Genomic DNA, 17,551 nt, shown 5'->3' on the forward strand with positions numbered 1-17,551 from the left:
AGCTAGGACATGTCTCTAATTTTAATTCGGTTCTTCAGAAAATATTTTTCCAAGAGGGTATTTCCATAACCTCTATTATTCCTGTTTTCCGCCTTCACTGAACTATTTCAAAGCACACAGGGCAGAAAAAGCGAGTGGGTGTGAGCTGAGGGCAGCAGAGAGTGTGTGAATCCCGGCTCCACTGTCCCTGAAGGCAACCGTGGGAAAGCCTCTAAGCGTGCGGGACAAGGGCAGTCCTTGTGGGATGCTGGGATTTGACAAACCACAGTTTTCCTCTTTGCTTTAGGAGACTGAAATTTGGCTAAGCGTAGCGTTTAGAAGCTTTCTCTACCTCTAGTTTGTAAATCCACTTGTACCGAGTGGCTCATTTGCAAAGCAACTTGTAACTAATGACACTTCAGAAGTCTAGTCAGCAGCCCAAGCAAATCGATGATAAGCAGAGGCTACTATGCCTGGTCCCTGAGCCAGAACTGATGCTTCTCCTGTGGATCTGAGGGCTGAGACCTTGACCTCAGATTCACAACACAGGCTGTGGAAAAGTCACCCCAGAATCCAGCCAACCCTGGTAATCCTCACTCAGAGCTTATGCTCAGACACACAAAGCCAAAACTGCTTCTGCAATTCTTAAAATATTGAACCAGAAGGACTTCTACACATGGGCACTAAGTGTGACCAAAACTGCTAGTTTATGTCACTATTTTGGCCAGAGGACTGTGAACTTCCCACTCATTTGGTCATCCCTAACCATACGGACTTAGGGTTATATCTGGCTTACTTGTGGTGGGAAACTCCTTAGAAATGTTGTATTGGGGATGAGATGGGGATAAACTAAGTTTCATTAATTACTTTTCATCTTTTCATATTCCGCATATCTTTAGAAAGATGAAGCAAGATGGAAAAGGGAACTGACATTTATGCCAGCAAAATTCTTCAACACTATTGAATACAAAAGATCAGGAAGCTTTGTTCTGTATAATATTAATGTTAATATTATTAAATAACAATATTAAATAAATAATTCATTTAAAATAAACATCAAGTTATTAATACCAAATAATTAATACTAATGCAATCAATAATATCAAACATTAATCATATTAAAATAAATGTTAATGATCATATTTAAATTAATATCATTTTAATAAACAATATAGTATAATATTCCTCTAAGGGTACTAAAAGGCTTTTCCGGATTCACTCATTGGAAGTAAGAACTGGAACAAATCACTACTATGTCTGTATTTTGGTTTTGCCATTAACGAAGGACTCTCTTCTGCCTGGGAAGGAAGGGTCCCTGTCCTGGAAACTCTCGGGAAAGGGTCAGCTCAGTGGGAAGAGCTGTGTGACCCTTCCATTCCATGTATTTATGGTTATTTTAGCATCAGCAGATATAGGGAATGAAAGAGGGAAATAATTAACATGCGTTGCTCTTTGTATATAATTTACGTAACCCTCACAACTGCCCCGTGGGCCAGATCTTGCAAGTGAAGCTCCCAAGTGTCCTGTGACCTGTCAAGCAGCTATCTGACCTCAAAGCCCCAGTTCATGGCCTGGCATCAGGCTTTCACAGGCCAGGTAATTACAGCACTCAAATATTTGAATGAGTCAAGCAAATTAAATTACAATATGAATGATATTATATTTCATTTTGAATAACTGAATTGGATCAATTTTAATAAGTAAACTTGAATTAGATCAAATTCAAATTAAATTCCAACAGTCAAAAAAATATATATATATATATATAATATATATATAGTGACACCTGCTAGGAAGAGGAGAAGACCAGGGGGAAAGCAGGCAGCCCAGCGCCTGCCTTCGGGGGCCAACATCCTCGCAGGGAAGGGACAGGCCTGTACAGAAGCTGTGAGCGCTCCAAGGGCCACACGCAAGGTGGGTGGTGCAGAGTCGTTGGGGAAAGGCCTCTCTGGGGAGGGCCACTGGCGCTGGGGCAAGAACGGAAGAAAGAGGACAGCTGGTGGGAGGGGGCAGGAAGAGGGGCAGTGGAGCTTCAAGGCAAGGGAAGGACTGCCTGGTGCAGGGGCGGGGAGGCAGAGAAGAGGGCCAGCACCAGTAAGAGGGTAACTACAGAGCAAAGTCTCAGGCCCACAGGGGAGGGCGAGCCTTGGCAGAGTTCAGCCTGCCTTCGAGAGAAACGAAGGGCCCACAAAGACTCAGAGAAGACCTGAGAAGCCCGTGGAGGCAGCTGCAGGAGCCCATGCGACACAGCCTCAGTTCTCAGGCAAGGGCAGTGGAGGAGGCTCAAGTGTAAGGAGATTTGGAGAGGACCATGATGGGCGTGGGGCAGAAAGGCCAGCCTCTGGGCTGGGTCGTGCACTCCAGGCAACAGAAGTCAGGCTTTATACTTTTTTTGAACACACACTAGACACGCTGCAAAATGACAACAGATCAGTAAATGCTGGCCTGGGCCCCGTCGTTCACTTTGGCGTACTTTATTACCTTTTCCCCAACCACATGGTATTAATTAAAACCCAACTGCACAGCTTCCAGAACCAAGAATAGGCTTGCCTGGAGGAGCTGGGTAGCTCAACGTTTAATCAAGCGTGTGCACCAAGGACTAATTAAGTGCTGAGGGGCAGGGTGCGGAGGTGATTAGAGAGCTGGGAGAGGGTGAGATTCTAGCCCCAGAGCTGTGTTCTCCACCAACACTCTGAGGCAGGCTCCCAGGTCAGGCCGGAAGGAGCCAGGCCCCAGGAAGGGGCTGGGATTCAAGGACCCTGGGTCTCCTTCTCCAGCAAACCCTGGGTTATCTGCCCTTGGGAAAAAAGGCCCCCTCACTCAGTACTAACACAGTGGCTAGTTAAGAGTACAGTTTTCACTGTAGTCAACTTGGTCGTCTTCTTGATTTTGCTATAAAAATTGTTTAAATCAATTATCTCATTATTGTGGCGTTTCTTTATTGTGGTGTGGTGTCACTTTACAGAATGTTAGATCCTAAAATGGTCCAATTCGCTCTGCTAAAAAGCAAAGCTTTAAAGAGCTCATGGAAACATGAGATTTCTGCAGAGTTTGGAAAGGGAAGATGGCTTCTCGAAAACCCCGCTGGACATACTCAGGTAAAGCATCGGGCTGGCCGAAAAGTTTGCTCGGGTTTTTCTGTAACACCTTACGGAAAGACCCGAACGAACTTTTTGGCCAGCCCAGTACTTAACGCCGTGCTGGCACAGAGGAAGCCCCTTAGGTTAGCTGCTGCTGCTGTTAATATTCCTCACGGACCACTGTTAAACAGCTGCGCCAGATGAAAAATTTAAGCTAAAAGAAGGGAAAACAAGCCAAAACAAATTCCACATCCATTAAAGAGTAGCCAGGTGTAATACTCACTTGTCGTAGGACTTAATTGCCTGCTCCACTTTTTGCTTGTAGATATTAAGCTTCGCTCCTTGGGGGTTAATTAAAGTCATCTTATTTGTGTCACTGCACACATGTGCCAGAGGGAACACCTATATGCCAATGCCAAAGGAAAGGGTCACTTGATAGGCTAACACGTGCCTTCAGAAATGGATCTAATGGCTGTACAGTATGTTTTTCTGACTATAAAATCAAGACATTATATTTGTAGAGAAATTAGAAAATAGAGAAAATAAAAAAAATAAGAATCAGAGATATCACTGCTAACCTTTTCCTTCCAATTTTTAAAACTATATATTTAAAAAATACCCCCCCCAAAAAAAAACCTGTTTCAGGAAACCCAAATCAGAATCAAGTGTTATCTTAATAAGCCTCTGTCAAATTGAAGGGCACAGGCGATAAGAAATAGAATATCATTGTTGCTGCTTTGTAAACTACTAGCTGGGTTAAACATCTTTCTCACATATTTATTTTATATTTGATTTTCTCTTAAGAATATCTGATTATAGTTAATATCTTTTGACCATTTTCTTTATCAATTTGTAAGAGATCCTTATACATGTCAAATAAAGAAGGCTTAGTGATCAATGAAACCACTTTCTGTAAGAACAACAGAGTACCAGAATGAGAGGGCATCTTTTTGAGTTCTTTCTGTGTCTGATGCTTCCTTCTGGGTTTGGGGATGCCTCTGATTCCATGCTATCTTAACAGCACCTGTAATATTTTACTTTTACCTGTCTGCATATTACTTTGTTTCATTCACTGCTGTATTCCTATCACCTAGAACAGTGCCTGGCCCTCAACAAATATCTGTTGATAAATGAATAAACGTATGCTTGCAAAAAGGCTTATTCCATGTCTTATTATTTACATAAAAAGAAGAAGTCTAACAGGAGAATACAAGGTCTAACAGTGTTTCGATACTGTGTATGATTCCAACCACGAGGAGCATGTAGGCATTTTAGAAATGTGGGGAATCAAAGCAACTATACACCAATAAAAATTAATTTAAAAAAACCCAATTAATCATAAGATGAAAGAAAGCTTTGGCCTTGACAACAGGGACCTGTGATATTTACTTTCAGAATATTTTCTATCAGTAATTTCAATAAATTGATATGTTAATTTTAAAAAGTGTGGGAATCACTTTTAAGAAGTAAATTTTTACTTCCAATCCAGATGATACAGAGCTCATGTTTTATGTTCCCCTTTGCCTTCAAAATCATACAAAAATTGTATTGTTGTTATTTAAGGAAAAAATGCATAAAAAGAAAGGAAGGAAAGGAAGAAGGAGAGAAGGGAAAGGAAGAAGGAGAGAAGGAAAAAGAAAGATGCATGGTTGATGTATTTCTAGAGACAGAAAGTTGAATAAGTCAGCAGGGCTGAAGTTGTGTGTTTGTTGACTCTCGTGGGCAAAGATGGCAGGGGCGGTGGGAGCTCAACACCCAGAAAGCAAGTGGGACTCTGAGTCAGGCTCAGTGCCTGAAGCCAGCACTAGTATGAGGTTCTCTCACCCCTGCAAGAAGGCCCTGCCTGGTGAGAGAGGACACTAGTGCAGTCTAACAACCAAGAACTGAACCAAGCCATCCTCAATCTACACTATCCCAGTATCATCATGGGACAAGAGCTCTAAATACCAATGACTGGGGTACAAGGGGATGGATTTAGGTAACTGCAAAACAGAAGACAGAGAAAAAAACAGGTTTTTAAAAATCTTGTCAAAATGTGCCAACTGGGCTTCCCTGGTGGCGCAGTGGTTGAGAGTCTGCCTGCCGATGCAGGGGACACGGGTTCGTGCCCCGGTCCGTGAAGATCCCACATGCCGCGGAGCGGCTGGGCCCCTGAGCCATGGCCACCGAGCCTGCGCGTCTGAAGCCAGTGCTCCACAACAGGAGAGGCCACAGCAGTGAGAGGCCCACGTACCGCAAAAAAAAGCACAAATGTGCCAACGTACTAAAATTCCTAAATACACAAAAATGCTAAAAACAGTAGCTGAGCAAATCAACAATCAGAACATCAATTCACGTGAGTAGAAATTAATTTTACGAGCCACCTAACAATAACTTTATATGAATTATGATTAAAATTAAGTATGATTAGGTTGTTCAAAGATGTAACAGTCATATAAAAGTGTAAGAACAGAGTGCCGTTAAGAACAAATGGATGAGAAAAAGAACAGTATTTTAAATAATAAAGTCATGTAAAAAAATAGATACTGAAATTGCAAACTACATAATTTTGCAATTAAAACATCAAGACCAAAAGAGACAAACAAAATAGCCAAAGATTCAGAAGGCTGAAAAGCAAGACATTTGGTTTGGCTGAATAGTCGAACCTTGCTACTTGTCAGACACAAGAAGTCATCATGTGGCTTCTAAGCAATCTTTGTCAAAGAGAAGAAGCCAAAACAGTGGGTTAAAAGTTGAGGTGACTGGACTTTGAAAACTTAATGAAATTTGCAGAAGTGGAAAAAAAAAACCCAAACAAACAAACAAAAAACACCATCTCTTAAAATTTCACATAAACTTTCAGAGGAAAAATAATCAGTCTCAACAGAATGAAAGACCCTTACATATGTATCTCCCCTGGGAAAAAGACCCCCTAGAAGTCTATAAATAGCTCTGCAAATTGCCAGCCTATGGCTCAACTGCAAATCAACCCCACGAAGTATTTAGCAGCATTACACCATTTCACCAGGGTCCGCTGGACGCCCGACTGACGGTGCGTAAAGAAAACCCATCGTTTAACGTTCTACCTCCCTCTTTGGTGGATTTGGACCTCAGGCCTTGCATGGCCATCATGGACTTCAGTGTGGTAGGAGTTCAAATTTGGCTCGTGGGTACCCACTCTCGTGCCTTTCTGCATGCAGATTTAGGGAAAGACAAAGTCATACTCCACACCTTCAGTCTGTGGTCTTAGTTTTTGCAACATGGTAGTCACGGGGAGGTCCCATGGGCTATTCTCTTCATGATGTCAAGTTTAGTGTGACTATGAGGTCATAAGGGGCATTCTCACAGGGACTTGGGGGATCAGAATCATGGCTTCCCAGCTTCTGTAGGGAAGCAGGTGGGGAGGAGAGTGTGATTAATGAGGAAACTGATACTATGTGAGAGGGAATGAAACCACCTGGTCACACCTCCTGAACATGGTTTACTTGTTACCTCTTTCTTTTTTTCTCTTTTTTTTTTTATAAGAAGAGGGAAATGTAGACACAGAGACAGAGAAGTCCAGGCCATGTGATGACAGAGGTAGAGACTGGAGTAATGCAGGTCCAAGCCACGGGATGCCAAGGATTCCACCAGCAGAAGCCAGGAACAGTCAGGGAAGGGCTCTTCCTTAGAGCAGTCAGAGGAAGCATGGCCCTGCCAACACTTAGATTTCAGACTTCCAGCCTCCAGAATTGTGAAAGAATAAACAAATTTCTAAGCCACCCGGTTTGCGGCACACTTTGTCACAGCAAACCTAGGAAAGGAATACAGAGATAGGAATACATACATATAACTGTTTATGTTTTCAAAACAAAATAATGGAACAACCAACTAGCTGTTGGCTGATCTAGGAATGACTTCTTGGAATGACTGGGGGGGACTTGGCTCTGCTCCACGTGTCTCTAGAAGGCTTGACCAGGCATGTTCCCAGGCACAAATGAGTAAGCAGAAATAGCCAAGGAGCCTTAATGCCTGGGCTTGGGACTGGTATACCCTTGCTTCCGTTTCATTCTATTGGTCAAAGATACTTGCTACCTCTTATAATGCAAATCAAGCATTAACAACTAATGGGAGATGCTTCTGGACAGTGTTTGAAAATAAAAGGGAGCCTCAAGGTATTACCTGCTTCAATTCTCTTGAGGTAAACCTAGAAGCCTTACCAAATTGATGCTAATCACACCCTGTGTGAGAAGATTTTAACTGTGAGGGATGGAGGGCAGAGGGAGGAAGGGGGGGCAGGGGGGAGGGGGGGAGTGAGAGGGAGATACTGACCACAATTCCTGGAATTCATGGACAGCCCTAGTTTGGGCTGATTCTGTTAGAATTTTTCCCAGTGTTAGACCAGAGATACACCTTAACCACTAATTTTGTCAATAGGTGAGAATAGTTTTATCAATTCTATTAAGAATAGTTTTATCAATAATGGGATTGTAGCTTCAAGATGGCGGAGTAGAAGGACGTGCTCTCACTCCCTCTTGCGAGAGCACCAGAAGCACAACTAACTGCTGAACAATCATCGACAGGAAGACACTGTAACTCACCAAAAAAGATACCCCACATCCAAAGACAAAGGAGAAGCCGCAATGAGATGCTAGGAGGGGTGCAATCACAATAAAATCAAATCCCATAACCACTGGACTCACAAACTGGAGAACAATTATACCACAGAAGGGAAAAACGACAAATAACATACAAGGGAACGCCCATAAGGTTAACAGCTGATTTCTCAGCAGGAACTCTACAAGCCAGAAAGGAGTGGCATAATATATTTAAAGTGATGAAAGGGAAGAACGTACAACCAAGATTACTCTACCCGGCAAGGATCTCATTCAGATTTGACAAACAAATCAAAAGCTTTATAGACAAGCAAAAGCTAAGAGAACTCAGCACCACCAAACCAGCTCTACAACAAAATGCTAAAGGAACTTCTCTAAGTGGGAAACATAAGAGAAGAAAAGGACCTACAAAAACAAACCCAAAACAATTAAGAAAATGGTAATAGGAACATACATACATATTGATAATCATCTTAAATGCGAATGGATTAAATGCTCCAACCAAAGGACACAAGCTCGCTGAATGGATACAAAAGCAAGACCCATATATATGTAATCTACAAGAGACCCACTTCAGACCTAGGGACACATACAGACTGAAAGTGAGGGGATGGAAAAAGATATTCCATGCAAATGGAAATCAAAAGAAAACTGGAGTACCAATACTCATATCAGATAAAATAGACTTTAAAATAAAGAATGTTACAAGAAACAAGGAAGGACACTACATAATGATCAAGGGATCAATCCAAGAAGAAGATATAACAGTTATAAATATATATGCACCCAACATAGGAGCACTTCCATACATAAGGCAAATGCTAACAGCTATAAAAGAGGCAATCGACAGTAACACAATAATAGTGGGGGACATTAACACCTCATTTACACAGATGAACAGATCATCCAGACAGAAAATTAATAAGGAAACACAAGCTTTAAATGACACAATAGAACAGATATATTTAATTGATATTTATAGGACATTCCACCCGAAAACAGCAGATTACACTTTCTTCTCAAGTGCACACGGAACATTCTCCAGGATAGATCACATCTTGGGTCACCAATCAAGCCTCAGTAAATTTAAGAAAACTGAAATCATATCAAGCATCTTTTCCGACCACAATGCTACGAGATTAGAAATAAATTACAGGGGAAAAAATGTAAAAAACACAAACACATGGAAGCTAAACAATATGTTACCAAATAACCAAGAGATCAGTGAAGATATCAAAGAGGAAATCAAAAAATACCTAGAGACAAATGACAACAAAAACACGATGATCCAAAACCTATGGGATGCAGCAAAAGCAGTTCTAAGAGGGAAGTTTATAGCAATACAATAAGAAACAGGAAAAATCGCAAATAAACAATCTAACCTTACACCTAAAGGAACTAGGGAAAGAAGAACCAACAAAACCCAAAGTTAGTAGAAGGAAAGAAATCATAAAGATCAGAACAGAAATAGATGAAATAAAAACAAAGAAAACAATAGCAAAGATCAATAAAACTAAAATCTGGTTCTTTGAGAAGATAAACAAAATTGATAAACCTTTACCCAGACTCATCAGGAAAAAGAGGGAGAGGACTCAAATCAATAAAAATAGAAATGAAAAAGGAGAAGTTACAATGGACGCCACAGAAATACAAAGCATCATAAGAGACTAGTACAAGCTAATTCTATGCCAATAAAATGGACAACCTGCAAGAAATGGACAAATTCTTAGAAAGGTATAACATCCAAGACTGAACCAGGAAGAAATAGAAAATATGAACAGACCAATCACAAGTAATGAAATTGAAACTGTGATAAAAATCTGCCAACAAACACAAGTCCTGGACCAGATGGCTTCACAGGTGAATTCTACCAAACATTTAGAGAAGAACTAACAACCATCCTTCTCAAACTCTTCCAAAAAATTGCAGAGGAAGGAACACTCCCAAATTCATTCTATGAGGCCACCATCACCCTGGTACCAGACAAAGACACTACAAAAAAAGAAAATTACAGACCAATGTAACTGATGAATATAGATGTAAAAATCCTCAACAAAATACTAACAAACAGAATAAACAACACATTAAAAAGATCATACACCATGAACAGGTAGGATTTATCCCAGGGGTACAAGGATTCTTCAATGTAAACAAATCAATCAATGTGATACACCATATTAAAAAATTAAAGAATAAAAAACAATATGATCATCTCAATAGATGCAGAAAAAGCTTTTGACAAAATTCAATACCCATTTATGATAAAAAAAAAACTCTCCAGAAAGTGGGCATAGAGGGAACATACCTCAACATAATAAAGGCGACATATGACAAACCCACAGCAAACATCATTCTCAATGGTGAAAAATTGAAAGCATTTCCTCTAAGATCAGGAAAAAGACAAGGATGTCCACTCTCGCCACTATTATTCAACATAGTTCTGGAAGTCCTAGCCATGGCAATCAGAGAAGAAAAAGAAATAAAAGGAATACAAATCGGAAAACAAGAAGTAAAACTGTCACTGTTTGCAGATGACATGATACTGTACATAGATAATCTTAAAGATGCCACCAGAAAACTACTAGAGCTAATCAATGAATTTGGTAAAGTAGCAGGATACAAAATTAAAGCACAGAAATCTCTTGCATTCCTATCCACTAACAACGAAAGACCAGAAAGAGAAATTAAGGAAACAATCCCAGTCACCATTGCAACAAAAAGAATAAAATACCTAGAAATAAACCTACCTAGGGAGGTTAAAGACCTGTACTCAGAAAACTATAAGACACTGATGAAACAAATCAAAGATGGCACAAACAGATGGAGAGATATACCATGTTCTTGGACTGGAAGAATCAATACTGTGAAAATGACTATACTACCCAAAGCAATCTATAGATTCAATGCAATCCCTGTCAAATTACCAATGGCATTTTTTACTGGATGGAGACACAAAAGACCCTGAATAGCCTAAGCAATCTTGAGAGAAGAAAATGGAGCTGGAGGAATCAGACTCCCTGACTTCAGACTATATTACCAAGCTACAGTAATCAAAACAATATGGTACTGGCACAAAAACAGAAATATAGATCCATGAAACAGCATAGAAAGCCCAGAGATAAACCCATGCAGCTATGGTCAACTAATCTGTGACAAAGGAGGCAAGCATACACAATGGAGAAAAGACAGTCTCTTCAATAAGTGGTGCTGGGAAAACTGGACAGCTACATGTAAAAGAATGAAATTAGAACACTCCCTAACACCATACACAAAAATAAACTCAAAATGGATTAAAGACCTAAATGTAAGACCAGACACTATAAAAGTCTTAGAGGAAAATATAGGAAGAACACTCTTTGACATAAATCACAGCAAGATCTTTTTTGACCCACCTCCTAGAGTAATGGAAATAAAAACAAAAATAAAGAAATGGGACCTAATGACACTTAAATGCTTCTGCACAGCACAGGAAACTATAAACAAGACGAAAAGACAACATTTAGAATAGGAGAAAATATTTGCAAACGAATCAATGGACAAAGGATTAATCTCCAAAATATATAAACAGCTCATGCAGCTCAATATTAAAAAAACAAACAACCCAATCCAAAAATGGGTAGAAGACCTAAATAGCCATTTCTCAAAGAAGACATACAGATGGCCAAGAGGCACGTGAAAAGCTGCTCAACATCACTAATTATTAGAGAAATGCAAATCAAAACTACAACGAGGTATCCCCTCACACCAGTTAGAATGGGCATCATCAGAAAATCTACAAACAACAAATGCTGGAGAGGGTGTGGAGAAAAGGGAACCCTCTTGCACTGTTGGTGGGAATGTAAATTGATACAGCCACAATGGAGAACAGTATGGAGGTTCCTTAAAAAACTAAAAATAGAATTACCATATGACCCAGCAACCCCACTACCGGGCATATACCCAGAGAAAACCATAATTCCAAAAGACACATACTCCCTAATGTTCATTGCAGCACTATTCACAATAGCCAGGTCACGGAAGCAACCTAAATGCCTATCGACAGAAGAATGGATAAGGAAGATGTGGTACATATATACAATGGAATATTACTCAGCCATAAAAAGGAACGAAATTGGGCCATTTGTAGAGACGTGGATGGACCTAGAGACTGTCATACAGAATGAAGTAAGTCAGAAAGAGAAAAACAAATATCATATATTAATGCATATATGTGGAATCTAGAAAAATGGTACAGAGGAACTGGTTTGCAAAGCAGAAATAGAGACACAGATGTAGAGAACAAACGTATGGACACCAAGGGGGGAAAGCGGGGTTTTGGGGGTGGTGGCAGTGGGATGAACTGGGAGATTGGGATTGACATGTATACATTCATATGTGTAAAACAGATACCTAATAAGAACCTGCTGTATAAAAAATAACAATAAAATAAAAATTAAAAAACATGATAATAGTGTTTATCTCTTACTCTTTGCCAAGTACTAGGCAATCTATATATTTTCTCATTCAATCCCTCTATAGATGTATACATTGAAATGCAGTTTTGTTATTTGGTTTTCCTCTCCACTGAACTCTAGTTTTTTATTCCTTTAAAAAATATTAGTTTCTAGCACAATGCATGTACAAAGTAACCACTTACTGAATACGTAAAAGACTAAAATTATATAAATTCAAATAATGGCTGAGGCCCCAACATTTTTAGAAGTTTATCTCTATTATAAAATACTGTGTTTGGAGTCTACCAAATTTGAGTTCTCGGTGATTGAGGCACGAGATGAGCCTACCTTTGCTATTTTAAAAGAGGTGTTGGCCAAGAAGGTTAATGATGTAACCAAGATTTTAAGAGATATATTTAGCTTACACAAGAAAACTATTCTCAAACAATAAAAGAAAAAAATCAAAATTGAATGCCATTCTCACTTAGCAATTGGCAGGTGTTTTTTGTTTGTTTGTTTTAATGTTACTGCTCTAAGTGACAGCAAAGATGTAGGAAAATAGGCACTCTTAAAATTCCAAGTAAACTGCCCAATAATGGGGGGAATAGTTCAATTAATTGTAGTAATTCATGTTATTGAATATTAGCACAACCATTAAAATTCATCCAAAATTGGTCATTACAGGGAAATATGTTCATAAGATATGCTAAATGAAGAAAGGGGGATACAGAACTGTACACACAGTTATTAGCTGTTAAAGTAGTACAGGAAGAATTCTACCTGACAACATTCTGGCTGTGTTTGTAAGCCATCCCACAACATTTTGAAAATGAGAAAATAGTGTAAACTGGTGTTTATATATTCATCACTCAACACTAACTGAATTCACCAACTTCACTGTTTTTCAACTAAATCATTTCTTCCAATAAATATCCCAGAGCCTGCTGTCAGACTGGCCAAGGAGGGGTCTGATTGGATGTGAGTAATGAAAATGCAAAGGCTGTGCAAATCCCACGTGGCTGACCCTGAACACAGTGCAGTGACCTTATAGTTGTGCAAACTGCTGAGTGCTGATGCTTAAACCTCTGCTTAAACAGAAACATCTCCAGGCTCCACAGAACAAATTGAAGGTGGGGCTACAAAGTGAACTGGGAAAGAGAAGTGTCAATCAGATCATTCATAAACCCATGAAAATATGTTGCTTACTACAGTGTAGGTTATATCTCACAAATTTCAATCTAAATTTTTAGAAAATAAAAAAAAATTTTAATATAAATTTCAATTAAATTGCTAGTGAGGTCACTAGCATTTTAATTGGTATAGTAAATGAGTATTTGCTGGCATGCAATAATATTTGAAATAGACTGTTGAGTAAAAATCAAGGCACAGAGTATCTTTAGTTCAACTTCATTTTGGTAAAACAAAAACAACAAAGGCTATATATGTAGTGAAAAAACTTTGGCCAGATAACCACCGAACAATTCATATGCGAGGAATTATATTCTATTGTTTCTTTTCTACTTATCTGTAGTTTCTAATTTTTCTACACAATGAATACGTATAGCTTTTGTATTAACTGTCCTTCTAGATTTTTTAATTAAAATAAACTTTTCTATCAGTATCGTTTTCATTGCTATTATATTTGAAAGCAACAAGATGCCATGCCCTTAGCAGCATCCCTAACATTCCTCGTCACCTAAATGATGAGATAAAAAGCCACCTCACTATGTTGGTCTAAATTTTCCATCAGATACTTTGATGAGATCAAATGTTTTTCTCAAAACCTAGTCTGAGGGCTCACCACGTACCAGATTAGGGACCTTTGCCATGACCCATCGGGAGTCAGTGACAGAGCTGGGGTGCAGGCCCAGGCTACCTGATCACAAAGCTATGTGCTGAACCCAGATTAGGGCAAAGCAGGAAGCCTGGATGCAGTGCTGGTAAGACATGATGACGATGATGGTGGTGGTGGTGATGTAGTGGACTTTTCAACGATGCAAACTAATGTTCCCAAATTGTTTTTTTTTTTTCAAAGGCATTGGCAATGAAGAGCTTTAAATTCCAGATTCATCAAATACCTAAAGCAGTTTTACTCTGTATATGACTTGGTGATGAATTAATCTTTTTGAAAGAGCTAAGATTAAATTTATCTGGTCCACTGAAAGTGCCAGTTAGCATCTTGTAATGAAGAGTTGCCAGGGCAACCTCCCTGCTCAACACTTCATTTCCAAGGTGACAGATTTGATGCTGGCCCAAGAAACATGAAAACCAAAATAGCATTGTGTTCCAGAAGAAGAAACAGCCCATACATAAGTCATGAATGAAACAAGTAGCCGGGGATAAAGCCAAATGCTGCTTTACGATTCTACCCAGACAGATGTGGCTGCACACAGAACACAGGAGTAAAAGGCAATTACAGTTCTCAGTGAAGTGGGTTAAGATTCATGTCTCCTTTTCAGCTCCAGTCTACTTTTTCAAAAAACTGTTAGGTCCAAATCTCAAAAAGCTATGTATCTCACTCAGTGGGATTATATTTTTCGATCACTGTTTTCCCATTCTTTCCATCAGAGAAAATATTAAATAAAAGATGTTAAGTGGGCTTTGAGGGTGAAATGGGAATTTATTGCAGTATATTTCCTTCATCATCATGATTCTTGCTCTTATGAGCATAATGGAGGGGGGAGAGCATGTCGTGTGCTACGTACCCACAGGCTTGTGATGAGAATTTACAAAGCCACAGAAGGCACGAGCACAGGTGCCCATGGTGGAATGCACGTGAAAAAATATACAGCCTCTTCCCTTGGCTTTGCTTTCCGGAGTCAGAAGACAGGTTCTCCAGAAAAACAGGACCCTCACTACTCTTCCATTTTTTCCTTCTTGGAAGTCACTCAACATTTTTCTCTCTCTCAGCCCCATGTGGTTTAGTCCTGTCGACTTGACTTTATATAGAGCCTTGGATCCATCCTCAGCATTGTCACCTGGGTCACAGCCACCTAGACCTTGCCTCCTGACTGCCCCGCTTCGTTCCAGCCTTGAACCTCTACAACCCTTTTCCACATAGTAGCCAAAGACCAAACCTGATCTTCTCTGTCCTCTGCTAAAAACCCTTTGGCTTCCCTCAGGATGACCTTCAGAAAATCCTTAACTCGACCTTCACCAGCTTTCACACCTTCCTCCAGTTGCACTAAACTTTCTTTGGAACGACAAACGTCCTCTGACCCTTAGACTTCCCCCTAGGTCACTCCTCACTCCCCTCCACCTCATCACCCTCGTAACTCCTCCTCCCCTAGGTCCAAACCTGGACTGATCAGATCCCCCAGGTCTGAACTTCCCAGGCCAGGTCCAAAGCGCCCTCTGCCAACTCAAGGTGGTTAGGGGCCTCTCTGGCATCTTCACTCTGCTCTTCCCACTCATCACATTTAACTAGAACTTCTTATTTTAATTGCTAGCTCCTCCATGAGATTGTAAGTTGTGATTGGGTAGGCTGTAGTCTAGCCCAGTTCAGAGCCTGCATACGGTAGGCAATGTAATATTTATTGAATATTTTTATAATAAAAGCCAACGTTTGGGCTTCCCTGGTGGCGCAGTGGTTGAGAGTCTGCCTGCCGATGCAGGGGACGCGGGTTCGTGCCCCGGTCCGGGAGGATCCTACGTGCCGCGGAGCGGCTGGGTCCATGAGCCATGGCCACTGGGCCTGCGCGTCCGGAGCCTGTGCTCCGCAGCGGGAGAGGCCACAGCAGTGAGAGGCCTGGGTACTGCAAAAAAAAAAAAAAAAAGCAAAAAAAAGCCAACGTTCATTCAGTGCTTGCAGCCCATTATATGCATTACTTCTTTTTATACTATATATATATACCTATACTATATATATTCACTATACTATACACAGTATAACAGTCTCAGAGTAGGTATATTATTATCCCCAGAGTCCAGCTACATTGCATACAGCCTGGAGAGCAAATTTCAAAGTGCTGCAGTGAGTTACTATGTTTATTTCTTCTAAATATGAGGAGAGGACAAGTTGAATAAGATATCTGCACACTAAGGTCTGCACACTATTTTTAGGGTTTTCAAAGTATCTCTATACTTGTAGAACTAATGCTTATCAACAAGTATGATATACAGTTAGGAAAATGGCTGTCTTTCTGAATATAAACTAGTGGAAATATAGAATCTATCTGGAGGGTGATTTGGTTTAATCTGTCAAATATTTAAATGTACACATCCTTTGGGTCCAGCAATCCATCTATCACAAAGACAGACTTGTAGAGGTGCCCAGAAGTCTCTGTGCAAGGAAACCCATTACAGGATTGTTTGTAATAGGGGGAGGAAGGACACAATGTAAATGTCCATTAACAATGGGGAAGAAATTTGCAACTAACAAAAATGAGATAGACCCATATCTACGCACAGAGAAAAGTCTCTAAGACATATGTTTTTAAAAGATAAAATAGCAAATCCATATGGTATTACCTTATTAAAACTGTTTTGTATATTAAAATTGTTATGTGTATGTGTAAAAATATATGTAATGTATTCATGTGTGTGTGTGTGTGTGTGTTGAAAAGGATTAGCAGGATATTCACCAAACTATTCAGAGTGTTTCCTTCATAAATGAGGTTGGTGGAGAGAGAAACTTTGACATATTCCTCTAAAGACTTCTAAATGGTCATTCTATACAAGAATGTACTCATATATTACTCATCAAACAAAAATAAACCAATAAATTAATTAAAAATCAAGTGTCCTTTGCATTTAAACTATTTTATCTCTTGTTTTAGGTCTGTTTTTCTTAACTTTTTTTTTCTCAGCATATCATTAATGTATGTTCAGAGTTGAAAGAACTACAACAAAAACGAAAAATTATATAAACAAACCCCCAGGTCTCCAATAATCTCACCCCTCAGATAAACACTAGGAACATTTTGGTAAAAGAGAAAAGGGAGAGACAAAGAGTGCTATGTCTACATCATACACATATGTAACCAAATTAATGTACTATCTGTGCGGTTTTGTACCCTGATTTTTTCATTTAGCATTGTATTGAGAACTTCTCCCCATGTCATTACTTATTCTTCAGAAACATGATATTTAATGAACGTATGACATTCAATCATATGGGTGTACTCATTGGATATTTAGGTCGTTTTCAATTTTCTCATTGTTAGATATAAGGCAGCAATAATTATTCTCTGAATATATTCTTCAGTATTTCTGATTATTTCCTTCTGTAGATTATGGAATATCTACAGATGGATTTGCTGGAGGAGAAGTTGTAAGCCCTTAACACCGCTGAACATATTGCCAAGGTTACACCAACTTATACTCCCCCCAGCAGGATGTAAGAGTTCTAATTCCATCCTATTTTCACCACGACTGTATATTAGTATTTTTTAACCTTACACATTTGATGATGGGGGGAAGTTGCCTAATTTTTTTTAATTTGCATTTTTTCAAAAATGCATTTATTTGGTTACCAGCAAGAAAT

General features: G+C 39.5%; 2 protein-coding genes across 4 annotated transcripts in view; one reads left to right on the plus strand and one right to left on the minus strand.

The window, feature by feature from the left end:
* MGAT4A (alpha-1,3-mannosyl-glycoprotein 4-beta-N-acetylglucosaminyltransferase A) overlaps positions 1–17,551 on the plus strand; it is a 504,464-nt gene that overhangs the window by 421,960 nt on the left and 64,953 nt on the right. The gene's annotated exons all lie outside the window — the stretch shown is intronic.
* Positions 1–17,551, minus strand: part of VWA3B (von Willebrand factor A domain containing 3B) — a 207,824-nt gene that overhangs the window by 45,339 nt on the left and 144,934 nt on the right. For all 3 annotated transcript variants that reach the window (XM_067704215.1, XM_067704217.1, XM_067704216.1), the window contains one exon: positions 3,343–3,461. In XM_067704215.1, coding sequence (XP_067560316.1) covers positions 3,343–3,461 — 119 coding nt within the window. The remainder of the gene's footprint in view (positions 1–3,342; positions 3,462–17,551) is intronic.

Source organism: Pseudorca crassidens, chromosome 14 (assembly GCF_039906515.1).
Source record: "Pseudorca crassidens isolate mPseCra1 chromosome 14, mPseCra1.hap1, whole genome shotgun sequence".
Taxonomy (NCBI): domain Eukaryota; kingdom Metazoa; phylum Chordata; class Mammalia; order Artiodactyla; family Delphinidae; genus Pseudorca; species Pseudorca crassidens.